Source organism: Mastigoproctus giganteus, chromosome 3, assembly GCF_048544385.1.
Source record: "Mastigoproctus giganteus isolate SK-2022 chromosome 3, ASM4854438v1, whole genome shotgun sequence".
In the NCBI taxonomy this organism is placed as follows: domain Eukaryota; kingdom Metazoa; phylum Arthropoda; class Arachnida; order Uropygi; family Thelyphonidae; genus Mastigoproctus; species Mastigoproctus giganteus.
Window position 1 is genome coordinate 140,980,679 of NC_143577.1, and position 21,836 is coordinate 141,002,514.

Below are 21,836 nucleotides of genomic sequence, written 5' to 3' on the forward strand. Positions count from 1 at the left end.
TATGGAGGATGGAAAGGTTAGAGAATGACCACCACACATCCCCGGAGCAATATGGCCTTAGTTGCTAATGCTCCTAAAAACCAAACAACAACAGCTCCTAGTCTGCTTTACTTATGGCAAATCTGTTATGGATTTGCTTGATTGGCAGTGTTCTTGTTAGAGTTCTGGTAATTTGAAAGGTTATTACACGGTCGGTCTGACGTTGTCCATGAGTCTTGCACCCTCCAGTTGGTTACGAACGGTGCAATATTTCCTGTAGCAAGAGAGACGTCAATCGTGGACTCCCAAAGGGTGTTGCAAAAGGTCGGGAGCTGGTATGCCTGATTAAGGACTGAGATCTGGAGCCAACAAGGAACTCTTCAAGAAGTTGACTGTTCCTGGTACCCCGTCTGTCCGGTGTTGTGCTAAACCAGGCTGGCGAGCGACAGTTTGCGTCTGCACCAATTATTATCTTTTGATTTGGTAGTACATCAAGGAGGTGTTGTAAGTAATTAATTGCAAAAGTGATTTCTTCTCCGAGCCTACAATATAGTGCAACAATGTAAAAGGTGCCCAAGGCTGTAATAATGTGGGCACAGGCAGCCCAAGCCATACAAAGTAGGCGCCTCCGTAGCCAGGTGGGAAGGAGCAGCAGTGCGTAGCACACGCTTCTTGATTAGACCGGGGTTCGAGCCCGTCACCACCAAATACGGAGGATGCGGAAAGGTCAGGGAATGACCACCGCATATTCCCGGAGCAATATGGCCTTAGTTGCTAATGCTCCTAAAAACCAAATAACAACATAACAACAGCCATACAAAGTTGTGTAATTCTGGTAGCAGTAATATGTTGGTTCTTGATTAGGATAGCTGCCCAGGGGATATCCACATCTGTCTGAATTATCTTGTAGGTCAGGGAATAACTCCTAACACTTTTTTGCGTTCACATATGGCTCTTGGAGTATGACAATATCAGAATTTTCCTCATCCGCTTTGGCACAGATTTGGTCGGCCACTGCTCTGGCCCTCTGCGCATTTAGTTGAAAGATCTTAATCATAGTAGTGTCAAACTTTTTAATACGTGTCCCCATAATTGATTCGTCCTTGGTATAAACTTCTGGCTTTTATGTAGGTTGGACACTTGGGATCCCTGATTGAATGGTTGTGGTCTATTCTCAGCGACTTGCAGTTTATGCAAACTGGCTCCTTGGCTTTGTTGGGGCAAGCATTGTAATCATGCTCTTTCTCAGAGCAGTGTCTGCAGGTGGGGGGTGGTTTGCATGCATGTGTGGGAGGTATGGCCGTATTTGCAGCACCTAAAGCATTTGGGCATGGCCACATGCTCCCGGAAGCAGTGGCTTCCCCATTCTATGTAGATCCTGACTTGATTCTTTATCACTTGCCGCCGGAGAGATCTCCACAATCCAGTTTGTACTTGTGCCATCCCTGGATTTAGTAGAGTATCTTGGCATTACTAGATTGCACGATTCTGTCTCAGGGAGTGTGTTTCACAAATTCCTCTGATATATTTCTTCTGCTAGGTATTGTGGTGAGATTTCTTTACTGACGTCAAAAATGGCTACGGACGGTCTCTTTCTTTTGGGTGGCCCAGCTTTGAGTCCAAGGGTTGCAATCTTGGGATTCTCAATGATGCTTTGCACTTCTTTTTCACTCTCTGTTTCTATTACCACTTCTCATCTTTCTAATTCCCTTAATTCTTGTTTGCTTTAAGTCCTCTTTCATGTTGGCTATTATCTTGTTTTTTTATGTCCTCACCAGTACAGGTTTCTTCTGTATCCTTTGGCGGAATATCACTATGTTTGGTGTTGGTAGAAGCAATTTCTTTGTGATTGGTGGAGTAACGAATGCCGGGCAGCCAAAAAAGAACAAAATAAAGCGTGGAATTCCTTTCGTTGCAGTCCAACCACAGAAAATCTTATCTCGTATAAACGTGCCAGAGCAAGAGCAAGGTATGTTAGACACTGTAATAAAAAGGCAACTTGGATCTGCTTTACTTCAACCATCAACCAAGACACCCCTACAAATAAAATTTGGAAAATAATCAGAAAAATGAATGGTAAACACCAGACGATTCCCGTTCCTATCATGGAATGGTGGGAACAGAATATTTCTGACGCTGCCCAAATTGGCAACATCTTAGGGGAAACTTTTGTCAAAGCATCAGCAACAGAAAGTTACACACTAGCTTTAAAACAAATATAGAAAAACAAAAATTAAACTTTTCGTCTAAAGCAAATGAACAATACAACCTATCTTTTGCTCTCCATGAACTGCACAGAGCTCTGTCAACATGAAGGTGCATTGCTGTAGGACCAGATAATATTCACTACTTGATGATACAGGAACTAAGTACTGAATCGTTGCTGTCACTTGTTGATCTGTTCAATAGACTTTACCTATAAGATACATTCCCTAAACAATGGCACCATGCTACAGTCCTTGCCTTCCTTAAACCAAGAAAAGACCCAACAAATCCTACTAGCTGTAGACCCATTGCCTTGACCAGTTGCCTCTGCAAAATTCTTGAAAAGATGATAAACCGTCGACTGATATAGTACCTAGAAAACTTTAATCTCCTACATTCTGCACAATATGGTATCCGAAAAAACAGATAAACACTAGATATACTAGTAAGACTTGAGAACTCCATCCGAAATGAATTCCTTAGAGCGGAACATCATGTCATGGTGTGTTTTGATATAAGTAAAGCTTATGATTCCACGTGGAAGTATGGAATACTCCACGAATTATACCACCACGGACTTCGGGGTCATCTCCCAATTTTCATTTAGAACTTCCTGTACAAACGCACATTTCAGGTTCGTTTTAAAACTTCATTATTCCAGATTTTCTTACAAGAAGAAGGAGTCCCCTAAGGCTCTGTACTCAGTGCTACACTTTTCATAATTGCAATAAACACCATTGCCGAACAGATTCCAAACACTATTGATACAGCACTATTTGTAGATGACCTTAGCATTTCGTGTCATGCGAAAAACATGAATACTGTTGAGAGACAATTGCAAGTGGCAATAAATAAGATCAGTTCATGGACACAAACTAATGGATTTCAACTCTGTCCACATAAAACGTGCATCCACTTTTGCCGCCAACGTAAACTTCACCCACATTCGGAACTACAACTGAATGGCCAACCAATAGCAGTTCATCCCAGCATATGGTTCTTAGGAATCACATTAGATCATAAACTTACCTTTTTAGTGCATATTAAAAAAATAAGAACATCCTCTCAACAAAAGCTAAATATCATCCGGGTTCTCTCAGCAACTAAATGGGGAGCTGATCAAGTTACTATGTTGCGATTATACAGAGCCTTAATAAGATCAAAGATTGACTATGGAGCACCAATGTATAGCTCTGCAAGACCTAGTGTCCTTTGCTGGCTTGACCCTACCCATCATAGTGCAATACGCATTGCCATAGGAGCATTTTGCAACTCTCCAATACACAGCCTGTATGCTGAAGCACATGAACCCCCATCTATCAATCAGACAACTTATATTACTCTATGCATATAAAATTAGATCTATGCCTGAACACCCAAACGGTGAGATACTTTTCATTCACCTGCACACCATGTTCTACTGAAACCGCCCTTCTGCTAACCGACCATTAGGTATGCAAATAAAATACCTTTCAGATGAACTTAATCTGTCTTTTAATAATATTGCAAATACACTTCCAATTTCCTGTGCTCCTTCGGACTTTACTTCATCTTCATGTGATTTATCCCTCCATCAATGGAATAAATCTACATTGCATAAAGAAAATTTATTACAGCTGTCTCATGCCATAGTGGATCAGTTCCCCAACTTCGTCGTAGTGCATACGGACAGATCAAAGAATGAAGCCCATGTTGGAATTGCCGCAGTTTTTCCAAACATCACAACCTAATAAATTATCATATGAGTTTAGTATATTTTTCTGCCGAACTAATGGCTATTCAGATTGCACTGAAGCATATAGAGTCCTCTGATATTGAAAATAGTATCATTTTTACAGATTCTTTAAGTGCACTTTAAGCCCTGAAAAACCCCATGAATATCACCTTAAAGGAAGTAACCTCTTCTTTGCATACTTTATTCAAACTCGGGAAAAACATACACCTGTGCTGGATCCCGGACATATGGGGATTCCAGAAACGAATTAGCTGACAGTGCTGCAAAATCGGCCATCTTACCACCCAACGACAATTGGAAAGTACCATATCAGGACTACAAAACAATAATCCAGAGAAAATACATGTACCAGTGGCAATTATCATGGAAAAATCAATATAGCAATAAACTTTGGAGTATCAAGCCAAAACTTGAGCGATGGCTTTCAAGCTTCAACTCAATTCAACAACAGGAGATAATATTAGCATGCCTACGAATAGGTCACACAAATATCACCCATAGTTATCTATTAAGAGGGGTTAACCCCCCCCCCCCCATGTCATCACTGCAATGCAGTACTTTCAGTAAAACATATCCTTGTTGAATGTCTAAAATATACAAGAGAACACCAAAATCTTTTTACTCCAGCCACAACACAAGACCCCCTTACACTTATTTCACTTTTAGGCAATAAAGCAAATGTCTCAAGCATTTTTACCTTTCTAAAAATGATTAATGTGTACCACCTCCTTTAACTAGTTAAAAACTAATTTGATGGTACTATTTTTTGTGATTATCACTGTCTAACAGGAAATAAAATTAATACTTACCATATGTATGGCGCACTATGGCCATAGGTGCCAATGCACCTAATAAATCTCTAAAACAACAACAACCAAGCAAGTAATATGCCTTTTATTATACCAGTGAAATCTCCTCCAGCAGTGATTGCTACTACTTCAAATAATCCTAGTTCGACTTCAAAAAAGGTTATTCAGGACACATCGATGGATGCAGAGTACTCATCGAAACAGGAAGATCTGATTCAGGAAATATTTGTAGAAGAAGAAGATATGGACTCTGGTCACCCTACCTTTCCAAAAAGAGACAAACCAAAGCCTGAACACCATAAGACAGCCACATCAAGTACAGCTTCTTCTAAATTCAAGTAATGCCTTATATTTTACAGTCGAATTGTAGAGGCTTTTGTGACAACATTGCCATTTGGTACTTAATTAGACGCTACTCTCCAGTTGGTTTCTGTCTGCAGGAAACCTATTTAGCTCCTCAAATGTCCGTTTCCGTAAAAAAACTACTCAATCTATTGAAGAAATCGGAATACATCAGATTCTTCTTGTGCTGGTGTAGCTATTTTGATTAACTCAAAGATCCCTGCTAGCAAAATCATTCTTCAAACCCAGATTGAAGCCGTTGCTATGAGTCTAATTACTCAGATTGCGTTTACACTAGTCTCAGTCTGTCTCCCACAAAATCATGCCCACTCTTATAATGATCTTGAAGAACTTTTAATATAGCTACCTTCCCTGTCTGCTTGCTAGGGGATTTCAATGACCACTACCCTTTATGGGGATCCTCTAAATTAGATAGACATGGCCGACTGATTGAAACTCTACTAGATAAACAAAACCCAACCATTCTTAATAGTGGTGTGCGCACACCCATATACAGTTACGTACTGGACAGACTTCTGCAATTGACCTCTTAATTTGTTCCCCAATACTGTTTGCAGTTATTCAGTGGACTCTGGTCCACTGAATAACTGGAAACAGTATCCTGCCCACGGGATCATCCATAGCAGACCACAGTGGTCTGCTATGGATGATCCCGTGGGCAGTGACCATTTTCCAATTGTTTGTAACCTGCTCACTACACAGCCACCATTAGACCAACCGTTCAGGAAATGGAAATTCTCTAAAACCATTTGTTCCAAATTTCAGTCAGCAGTCACTCTGGATAAAAAAATTATTCAACTACAGTCTATAGATAAAGTTACTGATTATATCACATTCTGTCTTTTTGTTGCAGCTAAATACTCAATTCCATTATGAAATCCCCCAGCCCGATGGCACTTCAACTACTGGTGGAACAAAGAGTGCACAAAAGCAAAGAAGGGAAAAAATAAAGCATTCAATTTATTCCGTCGATCTCCAACTACAGCTAATCTAATTACCTACAAGAAGCTAATGGTAAAAGCATGTTTCATTCAAAGTACAGTTGTGCCTCCGTATCTGCTGATTCGGTATCCGCTGATTCAGTTACCTGCGGTTAACCACAGAAAAAAAAAAAAAAAACTTAATATGTACTACTTGAGTGTCCAATACGATGCTTCCCTTTATTTTTTATGATGTCGATTTTAAATCGAATAGCTTCCCTTTGTCGCATATGATTTGGTGACCAACATTATAATGGTTCTTTAGAGATTTAATTAATGGATGCACTGTTTTCAAACTTTTGAATAATTTAAAGTTGAAATTACAAAATTTGAAAGCACAACTCTTGCGTTTGCTCATCATTTTCATGATTTTTAAACAAAAAAAATAGTTACTATGTATAAAAAAAAAATTCCGATATCCTTGACATAAATAACAAAACAAAATTTGTCCTTTTGCGGTGCGACGGAACACAATCGACACGAAGCACTAAAACAAACTAAACATTTGTTCTCTTTTTTTTTTTTTTTGTGTTTTGAGTGTCAGCGTGAAGACAGCAGGAGTTAGCATTAGTAGAGGCTTATGATGCAAGAAAGCAAGCTTATACAGCATCAGCCAAAGAAAGAAAAAGAAAAAAAAAAACACTTACATTTCACCCCTCCGTTCGTTCGAAATACCTGTCCAGCTGAGCCTTAAATTTATTTAGGCTATCAACTTCCACAACAAGGAATGGAAGTCTGTTCCACCAACCAACTACCTGCTGGCTAAAGGCAAATTTTCACACATCTATCCTACATCTGTCTTTCCTCAATTTGAATTTATTCCCTCTCATTCTGAGAAAGAGGAAGAATCCCATCGGATCACCTCGCCTGTGCCTAGTCTCCAGACACTGTAATTTGCAAAACTTAAGAGTTGCAAGATAATAGGTACACTAATCTCACAATGACGACTTGTAACGCCGGTTCTTGTCGTTTATTTACAACTTGAAATATCTGTTTATATCTATTCTAGTTATTACTTGAATTTTATGACTTCTGGTTGATTTTTTTTTTTCTTCTTCTTCAATTTGGAGTCTTGAAGTCTCCCAGTAAGTCGAGTCTGCTGTACTTTATTATTATTGTATTTAATGTTGGTAATGTCCTACTTTGTGTTTAATTTATCAATTAAACTTTATTATACATATGTATGTACAAGAAAATCATGTTATATATGGGATCAGCAGGTGTTCGCTTATATCCACGGTTTCAGTCATCCGCGGTAGGTCTTGTAACGTGTATCCTCCATGGATACGGGAGTCTTATCGTATTACATTATATTAAGGGAGGCGGCAAAGCAACTAAGCAAACCCTTAGTCATAATTATGAGAGCATCCTTGGACTCAGGGGAGGTCCCCACAGACTGGAGATGTGCAAATGTATCCCCAATTCACAAAGTGGGATCGAAGGGTGACACGAGTAATTACAGGCCAGTTAGTTTAACTTCTCTTCTGGTTAAAATAATGGAGTCACTGGTTAAAGATGCATTAAAGATGATGAAAGACTATTGTACAAATTGGAGCAGAATGGTATTAAGGGTAAGTTGCTACAATGGATAAAAGGATGGTTAAGTGGGAGAAGAAAGAGGGTGGTAATCAATGGGTGCTGCTCTTCGTGGACTAATGTTATTAGTGGAGTCCCACAGGGTTCGGTGTTGGTTACAACAGTTTTGTAAATATACAAAACTGTTGTTTTATATATTTATCAATGATATTGATGAAAGCATATCAGGCTTAATGTTGAAGTTTGCAGATGATACAAAGGTTGGCAGGGTTGTTAATGACAATAATGGCAGTGTGCTACTGCAACAGGATCTAGATAATTTGGGCAGATGGGCTAAGAAGTGGCAACTGAAGTTTAACCTTGACAAATGCAAAGTACTGCATATGGGTAGAAGTAACCCCAGAGAAACGTACCAACTGTGTGGTACTACACTTAAGGTGGTAGAAAATCAAAAAGACCTGGGAGTAATTGTACAGTCAGATATGAAGTTTTCTGAGCAATGCAGACAGGCTGCCAGGGCAGGTCATGGGGTATTGTCAATGATATATAGGAATTTTGCTAACAGGGAGAAGGAGGTGATTGTCCCTCTGTATAAGGCAATGGTCAGGCCACACCTTGAGTACTGTGTACAGGTCTGGAGGCCTCATTTTAGGAAGGATGTCGATTTACTTGAGCGTGTACAGAGAAGGGCAACAAGATTGGTGAGAGGAATGAAGGGATCATCTTACCAAGAGAGGCTTAAATTCTGCAAATTGCAGTGGCTGGAGACTAGGCACCTGCGCGGTGATCTGATTGAGATATATAAGGCCTTGAATGGGTTGAGCACGCCGAATTCTGATGGGATCCTTCCACTTGTTCAGATTACGAACCTAAGGGGGCATAAATTCAAATTAAGAAAAGACAGATGTAGAATAGATGTGCGGAAATTTGCCTTTAGCCAGTGGGTGGTTAATTCCTCTAACAAACTTCCATCTGTTGTTGTGGAAGTTGATAGGTTGAATAAATTTAAGGAGGAACTGGACAGTCATTTGGAGGGAATGGTGTGTTTTTTTTTTTTGTTTTTTTTTGGCTGATGCTGCATAAGCTCATACACTTGCTTTCTTGCATCAAATGCCGCTACTACTACATTCAATAATACAACTCATGACATCAACTTAAGTGAGTTGAGATAAACAGTACATAATAGGAAAAAAACATTTCTGAAATCAGAATTAAAAAAACAGCTATTAGTTTGTAAACATTGAAAATCATGCAGAGTGTATTATAAGCCAAAAAACAAATAAACTGTAACTTCTAACAAAATCTTATTAATCAGGTCTTGATTAATTGTACTCTTTGATTATCTGGTGATGTCATATCCCACAAAATAACTGTGCATGTATCTACCAAGAAATTTTGTTCATATTCTTGCCCTGGAAAGATTGTGCAAGGCTCAAGGGGTAGAATTTTTTTCAGCCTGGACTGTACTTGTTAACAGGAGAGATTGCTTCTACAGGGATGGGATACACTTAAATAGAAAGGGTGCAAGAATATTTGCTGATGCTATCGAGGCAGTGTTAGGTGGGTCGGAAAACTGCTAGCACGGGGGGAGACAAAGACCAATAGATTGACAGTAGCCACTGGCAGAGGTGAAAGAGATTCTTGCACTGCTTCTATTAGAATGAGCAGAAGCTTGAAAAACAAAATGCATGATATTTCAGAGACTGCTGGGAGCCATTGCGGTACAAGTAAACACATGGGTTGTGTTAGGGTAGCTAAGAATAGAAACAGGTGCAGGTATACTTGCGTGTACACCAGTGCTAGGAGTTTAGTAAATAAATTTGATGAATTTGAGGTATTGCTCAAAACATCAAAGGCAGATATTGTTGGGATATCAGAGGCGTGGTGTCACACAGATATAAGGGATGCAGAAATGCAATTTGGGGAGTACAACGTCTACAGAAAGGATAGACAGGATAGGAAGGGGGGAGGGCTTATGCTATTAGTTAAGAAACACATAAAAACCAAGGAAGTGGCCAGTCGACATCGCTGGACAGTGCAGTGTTGAGTCAGTTTGGTGTGACATAAGCATTGGGAGATCAAAATTGAGAGTAGGAGTGTGCTATAGGCCTAATGACTCTGATGAGTATAATAAGAAACTGTACAGGGAAATAGAGTGGGCCAGTAAATCAGAGAGTCTTATAATGGGAGATTTTAATTTCCCAGATATTGACTGGAATTTGGGGGCTGGTCACTCACACACTAGCAGGGCTTTTGTGGATTTATTGGATGATTGTTTTCTACATCAGCATGTTCGGGAGGCAACTAGAGGGAGTAATACTCTTGATTTGATTATCAGCAGTGATTCTTCATGCATTAAGAATCTGCAGATAAATGAACCACTAGGTGGCAGCGATCACAGTGTGCTGAAGTGGGATTTACTCAAAGAGGTAACTACCATTAGGGGTAAATGGAAGGGATATTGCTTCCGTAAAGGCGACTACGATGGACTGAGACAGTATTTAAATTCTATACAGTGGGACCAACTGATGATGTTACCAACAGCAAATTCAAAATGGGAAGCATTCAAAGAATTAATCTTGGAAGCTACTAGGCCTTACATACCAACTAAGAAATATTGTTCAAGGTTTAGGCCAAAATGGATGTCAGATGAACTAATGAGGCATATGGCAGAGAAGAAAAATGCATGGGATACTTACAAATTAACACATGACACAGAAGCCTATGAGAGATACAACTTGATATGCAACCAAGTTACAAAGGAGGTTAGGCAGGCGAAGGCAGATTACGAGAAATCCTTGGCAAGGGATGCAAAGAAAAACAGCTTAGAGTTCTTTACTTATGTAAACTCTAGAAGGAAGGGGATGAATCAGATTGGTCCACTTGATATTGATGAGTCAACTGTTGATGACCCTGCTCAGGTAGCTAACAAACTAAATGAATATTTTGCATTGACATTCACACATGAGGAGTTATTCAGCGAGGGGAATGCCAGAGGTGTATTCAACTCTAGCAGTAAGCTACAGAATCTTGAAATAACTGGGAGTAAAGTGGAGGAGAAACTGTTGAAGATAAACACAAGAAAGGCACCTGAGGTGGATGGGATCTATCCAGTTATATTAAAGGAGGCAGCAAAGGAAGTAAGCAGACCCTTAGCCATAATTATGAGGGCTTCCTTGGACTCAGGGGAGGTACCCATAGACTGGAAATGTGCAAATGTGACCCCAGTTCACAAAGGAGGATCAAAGGCTGACACAAGTAATTATAGATCTGTGAGCTTAACTTCTCTTCCAGGAAAATTAATGGAGGCACTGGTTAAAGAAGCACTGCAGGATCATTTAGACAAGACTTCAGTTATAGCTCGGACACAGCATGGTTTTGTGAAGGGGAATTCTTGCCTGACCAATTTGATTGGATATTATGATGCAGTCGCAAAAGAACTGGATGCAGGGAATAGCTTTGATATTATATACTTGGATCTTAGAAAGGCTTTTGATACTGTTGCACATGGAAGACTACTACACAAATTGGAGCAGTGTGACATTGGAGGCAAGTTGCTGCTATGGATAAAGGGGTGGTTGAGGGGGAGAAGACAGAGAGTGGTAATCAATGGGCACTGCTCATCGTGGACTAATGTTATTAGTGGAGTCCCTCAGGGCTCAGTGTTGGGTCCATTATTGTTTTCTGTATTTATAAATGATATTGATGATGGTATATCAAGCTTAATGTCCAAGTTTGCAGACGATACAAAGGTTGGCAGGGTTGTCAAGGACACTACTGACACTATGCTGCTGCAACAGGATCTGGAAAGGTTGAGCAGATGGGCTGAGAGGTGGCAAATGAAGTTTAACATTGACAAATGTAAAGTACTACACATGGGAAACAGCAACCCCAGAGCAACATATCAACTCTGTGGTACTACACTGACAGTGGTAGAGAATGAAAGGGACTTGGGGGTGGTTGTGCAGGCAGATATGAAGTTCTCTGAGCAGTGCAGATGGGCTGCAAGAGTAGCTCATGGAGTATTGTGAATGATATACAGGAATTTTTCCAGCAGGGATAAGGAGGTGATTATTCCCTTGTATAAGGCAATGGTCGGGCCACACCTAGAGTACTGTATACAGGTCTGGAGGCCTCATTTCAAGAAGGATGTAGAGCTGCTGGAACGAGTACAGAGAAGGGCAACAAGATTAGTGAATGGAACAAAGGGGTGCTCTTACGAAGAAAGGCTTAAGTTTTGAAAATTACAGTGTCTGGAGACTAGGCACCAGCGAGGTGATCTGATAGAGGTGTATAAAGCCTTGAATGGTTTAAGCATGCTCATTGCTGATGGGATTCTTCCTCTAGCTCAGAATAATCACCTGAGAGGGCATAAATTCAAATTGAGGAAAGACAGATGTAGGATAGACGTGCGGAAATTTGCCTTTAGCCAGCGGGTGGTTGGTTGGTGGAACAGACTTCCATCCCTTGTAGTGGAGGTTGATAGCCTAAATAAGTTTAAGGCTCAGCTGGACAGGTATTTTATAACGGGTATTTATAACGAACAGAGGGGTGAAGTGGAAGTGGGTTTTTTTTTTTTTTTTTTTTGGCTGATGCTGCATATGCTTGCTTTCCTGCATCAAATGCCTCTACTAATGCTAATGCTAATGTAAAATGACCTCTTGTGTACTGATATGACATTCATTTCATCTAAAGGAATAATCAAATGTCATTTGATATAGCTCTTTGCCAGTCTGTTTTCAAAAAAAAAAATTGTTTCCTACAAAATCAAACTGGAATTTTCTACAACCAAATCCCAGATTGTACAGAACTGGTTGTTCATTGCATAATGAACAACCTCTTATCTTATAATTGTGTTATCTGTCAGTGGTTAAAAATGATCTATTAAATATTGATTGCTGGAACAAACTTCCATCTGGAAGTTTGTTCCAGTTGTGGAAGTTGATAGCTTAAATAAATTCAAGGCAGAACTAGACAAACATTTGGAATGAATGGATCAGTGAAATGGGAAGAGTTTTTTTTTTTTTTTTTTTTTTAGCTGATCCTGTATAAGCTTGCTTTCTTGCATCATGTGCCTCTACTAATGCTAATGCTAAAAAATGCTAAAAGGCAAGCCAAGAAAGATTCTTGGACTCGGTTCACATCTACTGTCAATAGGAATACTGACTCCAGATTAATATGGAAGAATTAGGCAGCTTTCCTGGAAGTTTCCAATCATCCCTTCCCCAATTCTTTCCTGCAATGGGCAAAAACTCTCTGCTCCTCTAGATATAGCAAATGCCTGCATCAAACTACACTCCGAATTTCCAGAAAATTAAGATCGTCAATGAACAGAGACCCATCAACTTTCGAACCTCACTATCACTTCCGTATAATCAGCCTCTTCAATATTATGAACTTTTGCAGGCCGTCCGAACAACACAAAACAGTTCCGCTGGGCCAGATGGCATATATTATGTCATGCTGCAGCATCTCGATGACAAAAACTTACAACTGCTGCTAGTCTTCTTTAACCGGATCTTACTGGAAAATATTTATCCAACCTCTTGGCACCATGCCATAGGTTTGGCCTTTTTGAAACCTGGAAAAGATCTCTCCAGTCCTAATATTTACAGGCCAATCTCTCTGTCAAGTTGCCTTGGTAAAATTCATGAAATAATGATCCACAGTTGACTCGTTTGAATCATTGAAACTCAACATCTACTGAGTAATTGTCAACATGGCTTTTTGCAAAAACAGGTCCTCCTTAGATCTGATGATCAAAGCTGAATCTGAAATTTGCAATGCCTTTGTGAAAAATGGACACCTTGTTATGGTCTCCACAGATATAGAGAAGGCATTTTGGATATTAGAGAAGGCAAATTGGATATTACCTGGTAGTATGGCATTCTCAGTGACCTTCTTGATCTTAGTTTATGAGGCAACCTGCCTATATTTATTAGAAACTTTCTCCAGAGCCACTCTTTCCAGGTTCGATACCAAAACTCCTTTTCCTCTACATTCTTGCAGGAAGAAGGAGTACCACAGGTGTCAGCATTGAGTGCAACCTTATTTGCCCTTAGAATTGATTCCATTACAAAAGAACTCCCAAATACTGTGTGGGCATATCATTATGCTGATGACCTTTCTATTTCTTGCCATTCTCAGAACATGAGATCTGTTGAGCGGCAATTGCAGATGTCCCTCAGTAAAGTACAAAAGTGGGCTGAGCTCAATGGATATCGTCTTTCCCTTCAGAAAACAGTTGCGATCCACTTTTTCAATCAACGTAAACTGCATATAGACCCTGTACTTCGGATATCAAACTCCACCATTCCAATTGCCAAAAATATCAGATTCTTGGGATTGATCCTTGACAGCAAGTTAAACTTCTTTGCACACATTAAATTAATACATACTACCTGTCTGAAAAAGCTGAACATGCTAACGTTCTTTATTTGCCCTGTCTTGGGGAGCAGGTTGTACAACTTTGTTGCTCTTGTATAGAGCACTGATTAGATCCCGTTTGGATTATGCTGCCCCAGTTTATGATTCTACCTGAAAGAGTGTATTATGCTGGCCCGATCCTGTACAACACAATGCGCTGTGGGTTGCTCTTGGTGCTTATAGGACATCTCCAACCTATAGACCGGAGCAATATGACCTTAGTTGCTAATGCTCCTAAAAACCAAATAACAACAACCAACCTATAGTCTATATATTGATGCCCATGAGCCCCCTCTGTACCTCTGCAGAAAAATGTTACTACTAAAATATGCAGCCAAAATACAAAATTGTTCTGTGCACCCCATTCAGCCATACCTCTTTAATCTACCATTTTGCAGTCTCTATAGAAATAAACCAAGTAAAGTATGACCAGCAGGCCTACGGCCCCTTGAAATATCACAAAATTGGAATGTTCCTCTCTGCAATAGGCAGCAGATAAAGGATTATTTTCACTCACCCACCATGGACTCCCTTTCCTCAACCAACCTGTGATACTTATTTTCTCCAATGGCAAAAGAATCGTCTACCGACTCGGAATGTGCGACAACTCCTTGCTAGCCATGTTCAAAACTATTTCAACTTCTTACCAATATATATGGATGGTTCCAAATCTCATTTAATTGTTGGAACAGCAGTGGTGTTTTCCTCTGCTATCATGTATAAAGCCTTGAATGGTTTGAGCATGCTCAATGCTGATGGGATTCTTCCTCTTGCTCAGAATAATCACCTGAGAGGGCATAAATTCAAATTGAGGAAAGACAGTTGTAGGATAGATGTGCAAAAGTTCTTTTGTTGTGGATGTTGATAGCCTAAATAAATTTAAGGCTGAGCTGGACAGGTATTTAGAATGAACGGAGGGGTGAAACTGGAGTGTTTTTTTTTTTTTTGGCTGATGCTGCATAAGCATGCTTTCTTGCATTGTATGCCTCTACTAATGCTAATATCAACTTCTCTTCCACCTGAGTATAGCAACTTTTCAGCTGAACTATTTGTAATACATTTTTATCTCTAGAAATTTTGACTCTTCACCCATCTGCAAAATATTTAATTTATACCAACTCTCTCAGCTGAGTTAGAGCAATGCACAATCCCTCTCATAAGGATCACCCTGTTTTAAATCAAATCAGGAATTTGCTGTTGAAAATTGAAGACCTTCAGCAACTACCAAGTTTTGCTGGATTCCAGCGCATTCAGGCATTAAAGGAAATGAACTGGCTGATATTTCTGCTAAAAATCCATCAACCTCTGTCTTTATTCCAGCCTCTGATTATAATATCATAATTCAAACAGCATACCCTGCACAGTGTACAGAGCTATGGTATAACCAAACAAATAATAAACTTTTCCAGTTGAAACAGGACCCAAAATTTTTGCACTCAAGCATTGAGACAGTTTGGCGAGAAGAAGTGGTACTTGCACGGATTAGAATAGGGCATACTCATCTGATTCACTTCCATTTATTCACAGGCATTGATCCTCCTCAGTGTCCACACTGCTCTGAACATCTAACAGTCAAGCATATTTTGATTGACTGTTCACATTATGAACAAAATCAGATTGCAATATTTCATTCTCTGGCTAATCTCCGAGAACTGAGAATAGGAATGTATGAACAACTATGATTAGTTTCTGAGCTGAAATGAAATTGAACTGGCTTCATATTAATTATTTTTTAACATTCCTATGAATTGGTACACTATAGCCACAGCAGCTTGTGTGCCATTAAGCACCCACCCACCCACCCACACACACATGAATATGAACCAAAGGCAGTACTAGAGACCCCACCCACAAGATATATTTTGCATCTACATTCACACATGAGGAGTTATTCAGGTAGAGGAATGCCATAGATGAAGTAAACACTGGCAGTGAGCTAGATGATCTTGTAATAATTGAGAGTAAAGTGGAGGAGAAATTGTTGAAGATAAATACAAGAAAGGCACCTGGGGTGGATGGTATCTATCCAGCTGTATTAAAGGAGGCAGCAAAGGAAGTAAGCAAACCGTTAGCCATAATTATGAGAGCTTCTTTGGACTCGGGGGAGGTACCCACAGACTGGAGATGTGCAAATGTAACCCCAATTCTCAAAGGAGGATCAAAGGCTGACACAAGTAATTATAGACCTGTGAGTTTAACTTCTGTTCCAGAAAAATTAATGGAAGCACTGGTTAAAGAGGCACTGCAGGGATCATCTTGACAAGAATTCAGTTATAGCTCAGACACAGCATGGTTTTGTTAAGGGAAGGTCTTGCAAGACCAATTTGATTGGATACTATGGTGTAGTCACAAAAGAACTGGATGCAGGGAATAACTTTGATATTATATATTTGGATCTTAGAAAGGCTTTTGATACTGTTGCGCATGGAAGACTGCTGCACAAATTGGAGAAGTGTGGCATTGGAGGCAAATTGCTGCTATGGATAAAGGGATGGTTGAGTGGCAGAAGACAGAGAGTGGTAATCAATGGACACTGCTCAACGTGGACTAATGTTATTAGTGGAGTTCCTCAGGGTTCAGTGTTGGGTCCATTGTTGTTTTCTGTATTTATAAATGATATTGATGATGGTGTATCAGGCTTAATGTCCAAGTTTGCAGACGATACCAAGGTTGGCAGGGTGTTAAGGACACTACTGATACTATGCTGCTGCAACAGGATCTGGAAAGGTTGAGCAGATGGGCTGAGAGCTGGCAAATGAAGTTTAACATTGACAAATGTACTACATATGGGAAACAGCAACCCCAGAGCAACGTATCAACTCTGTGCTACTACACTGACAGTGGTAGAGAATGAAAAGGACTGGAGGTAATTGTGCAGGTAGATATGAAGTTCTCTGAGCAGTGCAGATGGGCTGCAAGAGTAGCTCATGGTGTCTTATCAATGATAAACAGGAATTTTTCTAGCAGGGATAGGGAGGTGATTATTCCCTTGTATAAGGCAATGGTCAGGCCACACCTTGAGTACTGTATACAGGTCTGGAGGCCTCATTTCAAGAAGGATGTAGAGCTGCTGGAATGAGTACAGAGAAGGGCAACAAGGTTAGTGAACGGAACGAAGGGTTGCTCTTACGAAGAAAGGCTTAAATTTTGCAAATTACAGTGTCTGGAGACTAGGCACCGGCGAGGTGATCTGATAGAGGTGTTGAATGGTTTGAGATGCTCAATGCTGATGGGATACTGCCTCTTGCTCAGAATAATCACCTGAGAGGGCATATATTCAAATTGAAGAAAGACAGATGTAGGATAGATGTGCGGAAATTTGCCTTTAGCCAGCGGGTAGTTGGTTGGTGGAACAGACTTCCATCCCTTGTTGTGGAAGTTGATAGCCTAAATAAATTTAAGGCTCAGCTGGACAGGTATTTTGAACGAACGGAGGGGTGAAGTGGAAGGTTTTTTTTTTGGCTGATGCTGCATAAGCTTGCTTTCTTGCATCATATGCCTCTGCTAATGCTAATATCCAGCACAACAAATCGGATTTAACCCTTGTCGACAGTCAGGAAAAGGCTACCTGTTTGATTGGCATAGCTGTACCGAACAGTAGCAAACTCTAGAAAAATCACGAGGAAAAGATCAGAAGGTACACAAACCTAAGACAGGAGTTTTTTTTTTTTTTTTTTTATTACTCCAAAACAGCCTAAGACTTACAGAGGAGGAAAATAACAATAATAGTACAGATACATTTACAATCAATATTTAAAGACTAAATGCACTTGGCGTAATTCCATATGGGTTTAAATTAACTATATAATATTGGTATAAGTACACCATAGTTAACGCATAAAATTAAATTACGTATGTAGTGTAATAGCATTTAAAGATTAAATGCACAAGGCATTTGGCATCTCTCATATTGTGGAATTAACTTTGGAACTGTGATGGCATGTTTGCATTACCAGGATACCTGCCCACCCACTGATGAAAGGCCAACAAGCTTTGAAACGGTGCAGTCTGTGTGGCTGTCCCACTGAGAATAAGTAACAGTAGTCTTCTCTACTAGAGAAGCATTACTCTAAGTAGTGCAATACCTGGTATCTCATTGTGAAGGTAGCCGCAATATGAGATATGACTAAAACGATGTCTTTACATTACATGCGTAGTTTAATTTTATGGGTTAGCTATGGTGTATCTACACCGATATTATATATTTACAATCAATAAATAAGTGGAATATAATGCAGCATATACAACAGAATATAATATATTACAAGAAGAGATTTCCATTTAGACAGACTGAATGATGAAAGAGATGTGTATTTCTAACAACACCTTTGTCTTTTAATTTTATTGTTTGATCATAATTTATAGTTAACTATAAAAGATTAGCATATTTTTAAAATTATTATTTTATTTATTATTTTTATTAATGTTTTTTTATATGTTAATTTATTAAATTATTTATTATTATTATTATTTTTTTTTCTATTCAAGAAAAAGAAATCCACATTAGATATCTACATTTTGATTTCAAAGTTAATACATAGAGCATACACAACAGAATATAATACATATTACAAGAAGAGATTTGCATTTAGACAGACTCAATGATGAAAGAGATTTGTATTTCTAACAACACCTTTGTGTTGTTAGAAATAACTTTAGACCAGGATATGAGTTAGGGATTATTTTTTTAGTTTTGATTATAGAACCTTGTTATTTCTCTTTTGATATTGATATCTTCAGCTAGAATATCAGTGTTAAATTCAGATCAAAGAGATGTGCCATATGCAACAAGTAACAACTATCCCGATAACTGTGTCAACTGCTGGTATGGTGCCAAAGACCCTACATAACAGTCTAGCAACAATAGGTCTCCCAAAGAACACCTGCAAAGAACTCCAGAAATTTACAGTCGTGAATACTTGTAGGATAGTCAGAGAGTTCCTCGACCAACAATAACACCAGACGTAACAACCACCCTGTGCACTTGGTAGCAAGTGCACAGGGTGGTTGATTTCCACCCTGTTTTGGTGGATCCACCAAATCAGGGAGGAATAATATAAGAACAACAAAAATAATAATAATTGTTTGTACTCCAGCATGAGCAGATGTCAGGTTTTACAGTTAATAATCATGACAGTAAATACAATTATTACTGCATTTAGTACAAAATGTATTTATTATCAAAAGGCCAGAAGAGTTTGTAACTAATCATCATGATAGTGAATACAATTGTTATTGTATTTAGTAGTTACATGAACTGAATTATGGTCGAGTGTAACTTCATATGCTATTGTACTTCCGCAGTAACCACTCATTTATGTCAGGCCTAAATAAATAAACTTTCTTGTTATACTGCAGAAATAAGTTTTGAGTTTATATTTTGTGTTTTTGATGTTTTCTTTTTTATTTATTTATTTTTTCTTTTTTATCATTGAAAACAAAATATAAAATATCACAACATTTTTAAATATTCAGATTTTTCATTAAAAAGTATTTCAATTCATTAATAAAAGGTCGAATATTGGTATACTCCAAACTGGATAAAAAAAAAAAAAAAATAGGCCTATCATCTTTAGGGCAGCATGAACATTTTTGTTACAGTTGGCAGTCCAAGTGCTGCTGAATTAATTTTTAAACCCACTGCTATTGTTTACAAAAACAAAAATAGCTAGTTAATTGATAAATCTTCAAGATAGAGATATCAATTAAATATATGTTATTCTGATGTTACACCCCCCCCCCCCCCTTGCAAAAATAATAAGTGGTTGAGGTGGGATATTAAGTTATAAGTTACATATGAAATTTAAATTTATTTATACCATGGACATCTTATATAATATTCTATTTCTCTGTTTGACCAGCTTTGAAGCACTCCCCTTCGAAGCGTAAAGGAGCCTCTGTACGCCACAAAACTTGTTTATCTAATGAAGCAGAAATGCAGAAACGGGATGTTTCGATTGTAAAATATCAAGCTGCTGAATGTGAACAATTTGAAGTCAAAACAGGTAATATTTTACTTTCAGTTTCTCTCATATAATATAGTGATTCTCAGCTGAAAATTCTGTAGTACTTCCAGCTGAGAATGGCATCCCTTTTCAAGTTTAATGGGTTTTAAGTTTAAAGTTTTCATTGTCAGTGTTGCAAATTGACAAAAGTTAAAATCACTAAGAGAATATTATCTATTATACATAAAAATAAGCATAATAAACCCATGAGTGCTGTCCCTTGTATCCTGCTTTAAATTGAAAAACTTGATATTCATTCAAGAATCATATAAAAACTTTATTTTTGTAATTACAGAGAGGGAGCTGTAAAATCTGTCATTTTACAATTTCGAATTCTAAAAAATTTGCCATATTTTCACTAATTCATTAAACTTTATAACTTACTGTGAATGCTCTTCCAAATTACAGCTATTTGACTGGTCATTTAGAACAGCTTTAGAAGAGCTGAAAGCAAAGAAAACATAGAAAATTCCCAGGACAGTTAAAAAAATGATTTCTCTTTTCCATAAACAGCTACTTGCTGATATGACAGATGACAGAATAAATCTGTCATCTGTCATGTCAGACAGATTTATAACAAGTGACAGATTTATTCTGTGATTTGTTATAAATGACAACCAAGGTGTTAGCAATATCAGTGGCAAATGATGCAAGAAAGCAAGCTTATACAGTATTTCACCAATTTCAGCTATTCATTCTCTCCAATAGTTTCTCTAGTTCTTTCTTTATTTAAGCCATCAACTTCCAGCAATCAACCACCCACCAGCTATGGGAAACCTTCTGCATATCTGTTTTGCAACTGTCCTTCCTCAATTTGAATTTGAATTTCAATTTGTGCACCCTCATGTGTGGTCTCAAGAAGAGGAAGAATTCCATCAAAATTGAGCTTGCTCAGTCCATTCAAAGCTTTAAACATATCAATCAGATGATCACTTTTCAGGTGCCTAGTCTCTAAATTCTGAGTTTGCCAAACTGAAGCCTTTCTTGGTAAGAGTACCGCCTTGTTTCTCTCACCAATCTCGTTGTCCTTCTCGGTACTCATTCTAGCAGCTCCACATCCTTCCTAAAATGAGGCCTCCAGACCTTTATCCAAGATGTGGCCTGACCATTGCCTTATACAATGGGTTAATCACCTCCTTATCCATGCTAGCAAAATTCCTGAATATCATTTAAAAAACCCCATGATCTTTTCTGGCAGCCTGTCTGCATTGCTCAGATAACTTAATATCAACTGCACAATTATCCCCAGGTCTTTTTCATTTTTGACTATCCTGAGTGTAGTACCACACATTTGGTACATTATCTGGGGTTACTGTTAGTGAGCAGTAACCCCAGAGTAATGAACCAAATGTGTGGTACTACTACCCATATGCAGTATTTTGTATTTATCAATGTTAAACTGGTATTGGAGCTAAGCATTTTTGAACTTTCTGCTCCTTTCAGTTGAAGGATCTGCATTAAAAAAAAAGAGCAATTAAGATTCTAATTGTTTGGCTAAGTTTATGCTTTTCAGTATAAATTTTAATATAAATTTTTGATATAAATTTTTTTTATGCTGTAAACACCTTGTTTTTAATTTTATTTATACTTAATTTATTTTATATAACATACACTGCATTGGGACTACCACGTCCATACTTTGTGTGAAGTTATACTGCTTTCACTTTTTGATCCCACTTGATTTATTCTTAAATTTCTTCTCTTCCACAGTTATGGACAAGCTTAGAAACACAGTCCTTGATGCACGATCAGGTGTAGTCCCCTGATGAAATACCTGATCATGTATCAATATTTATTT

At 38.5% G+C, this 21,836-nt stretch overlaps 1 protein-coding gene across 4 annotated transcripts in view; it reads left to right on the plus strand.

Annotated features, from left to right (window-relative positions):
* The window catches only part of LOC150088291 (phosphatidylinositol 4-phosphate 5-kinase type-1 alpha-like), a 743,292-nt gene that overhangs the window by 534,418 nt on the left and 187,038 nt on the right, over positions 1–21,836 (plus strand). For all 4 annotated transcript variants that reach the window (XM_090370677.1, XM_090370676.1, XM_090370679.1 and 1 more), the window contains one exon: positions 19,895–20,038. In XM_090370677.1, coding sequence (XP_090226803.1) covers positions 19,895–20,038 — 144 coding nt within the window. The remainder of the gene's footprint in view (positions 1–19,894; positions 20,039–21,836) is intronic.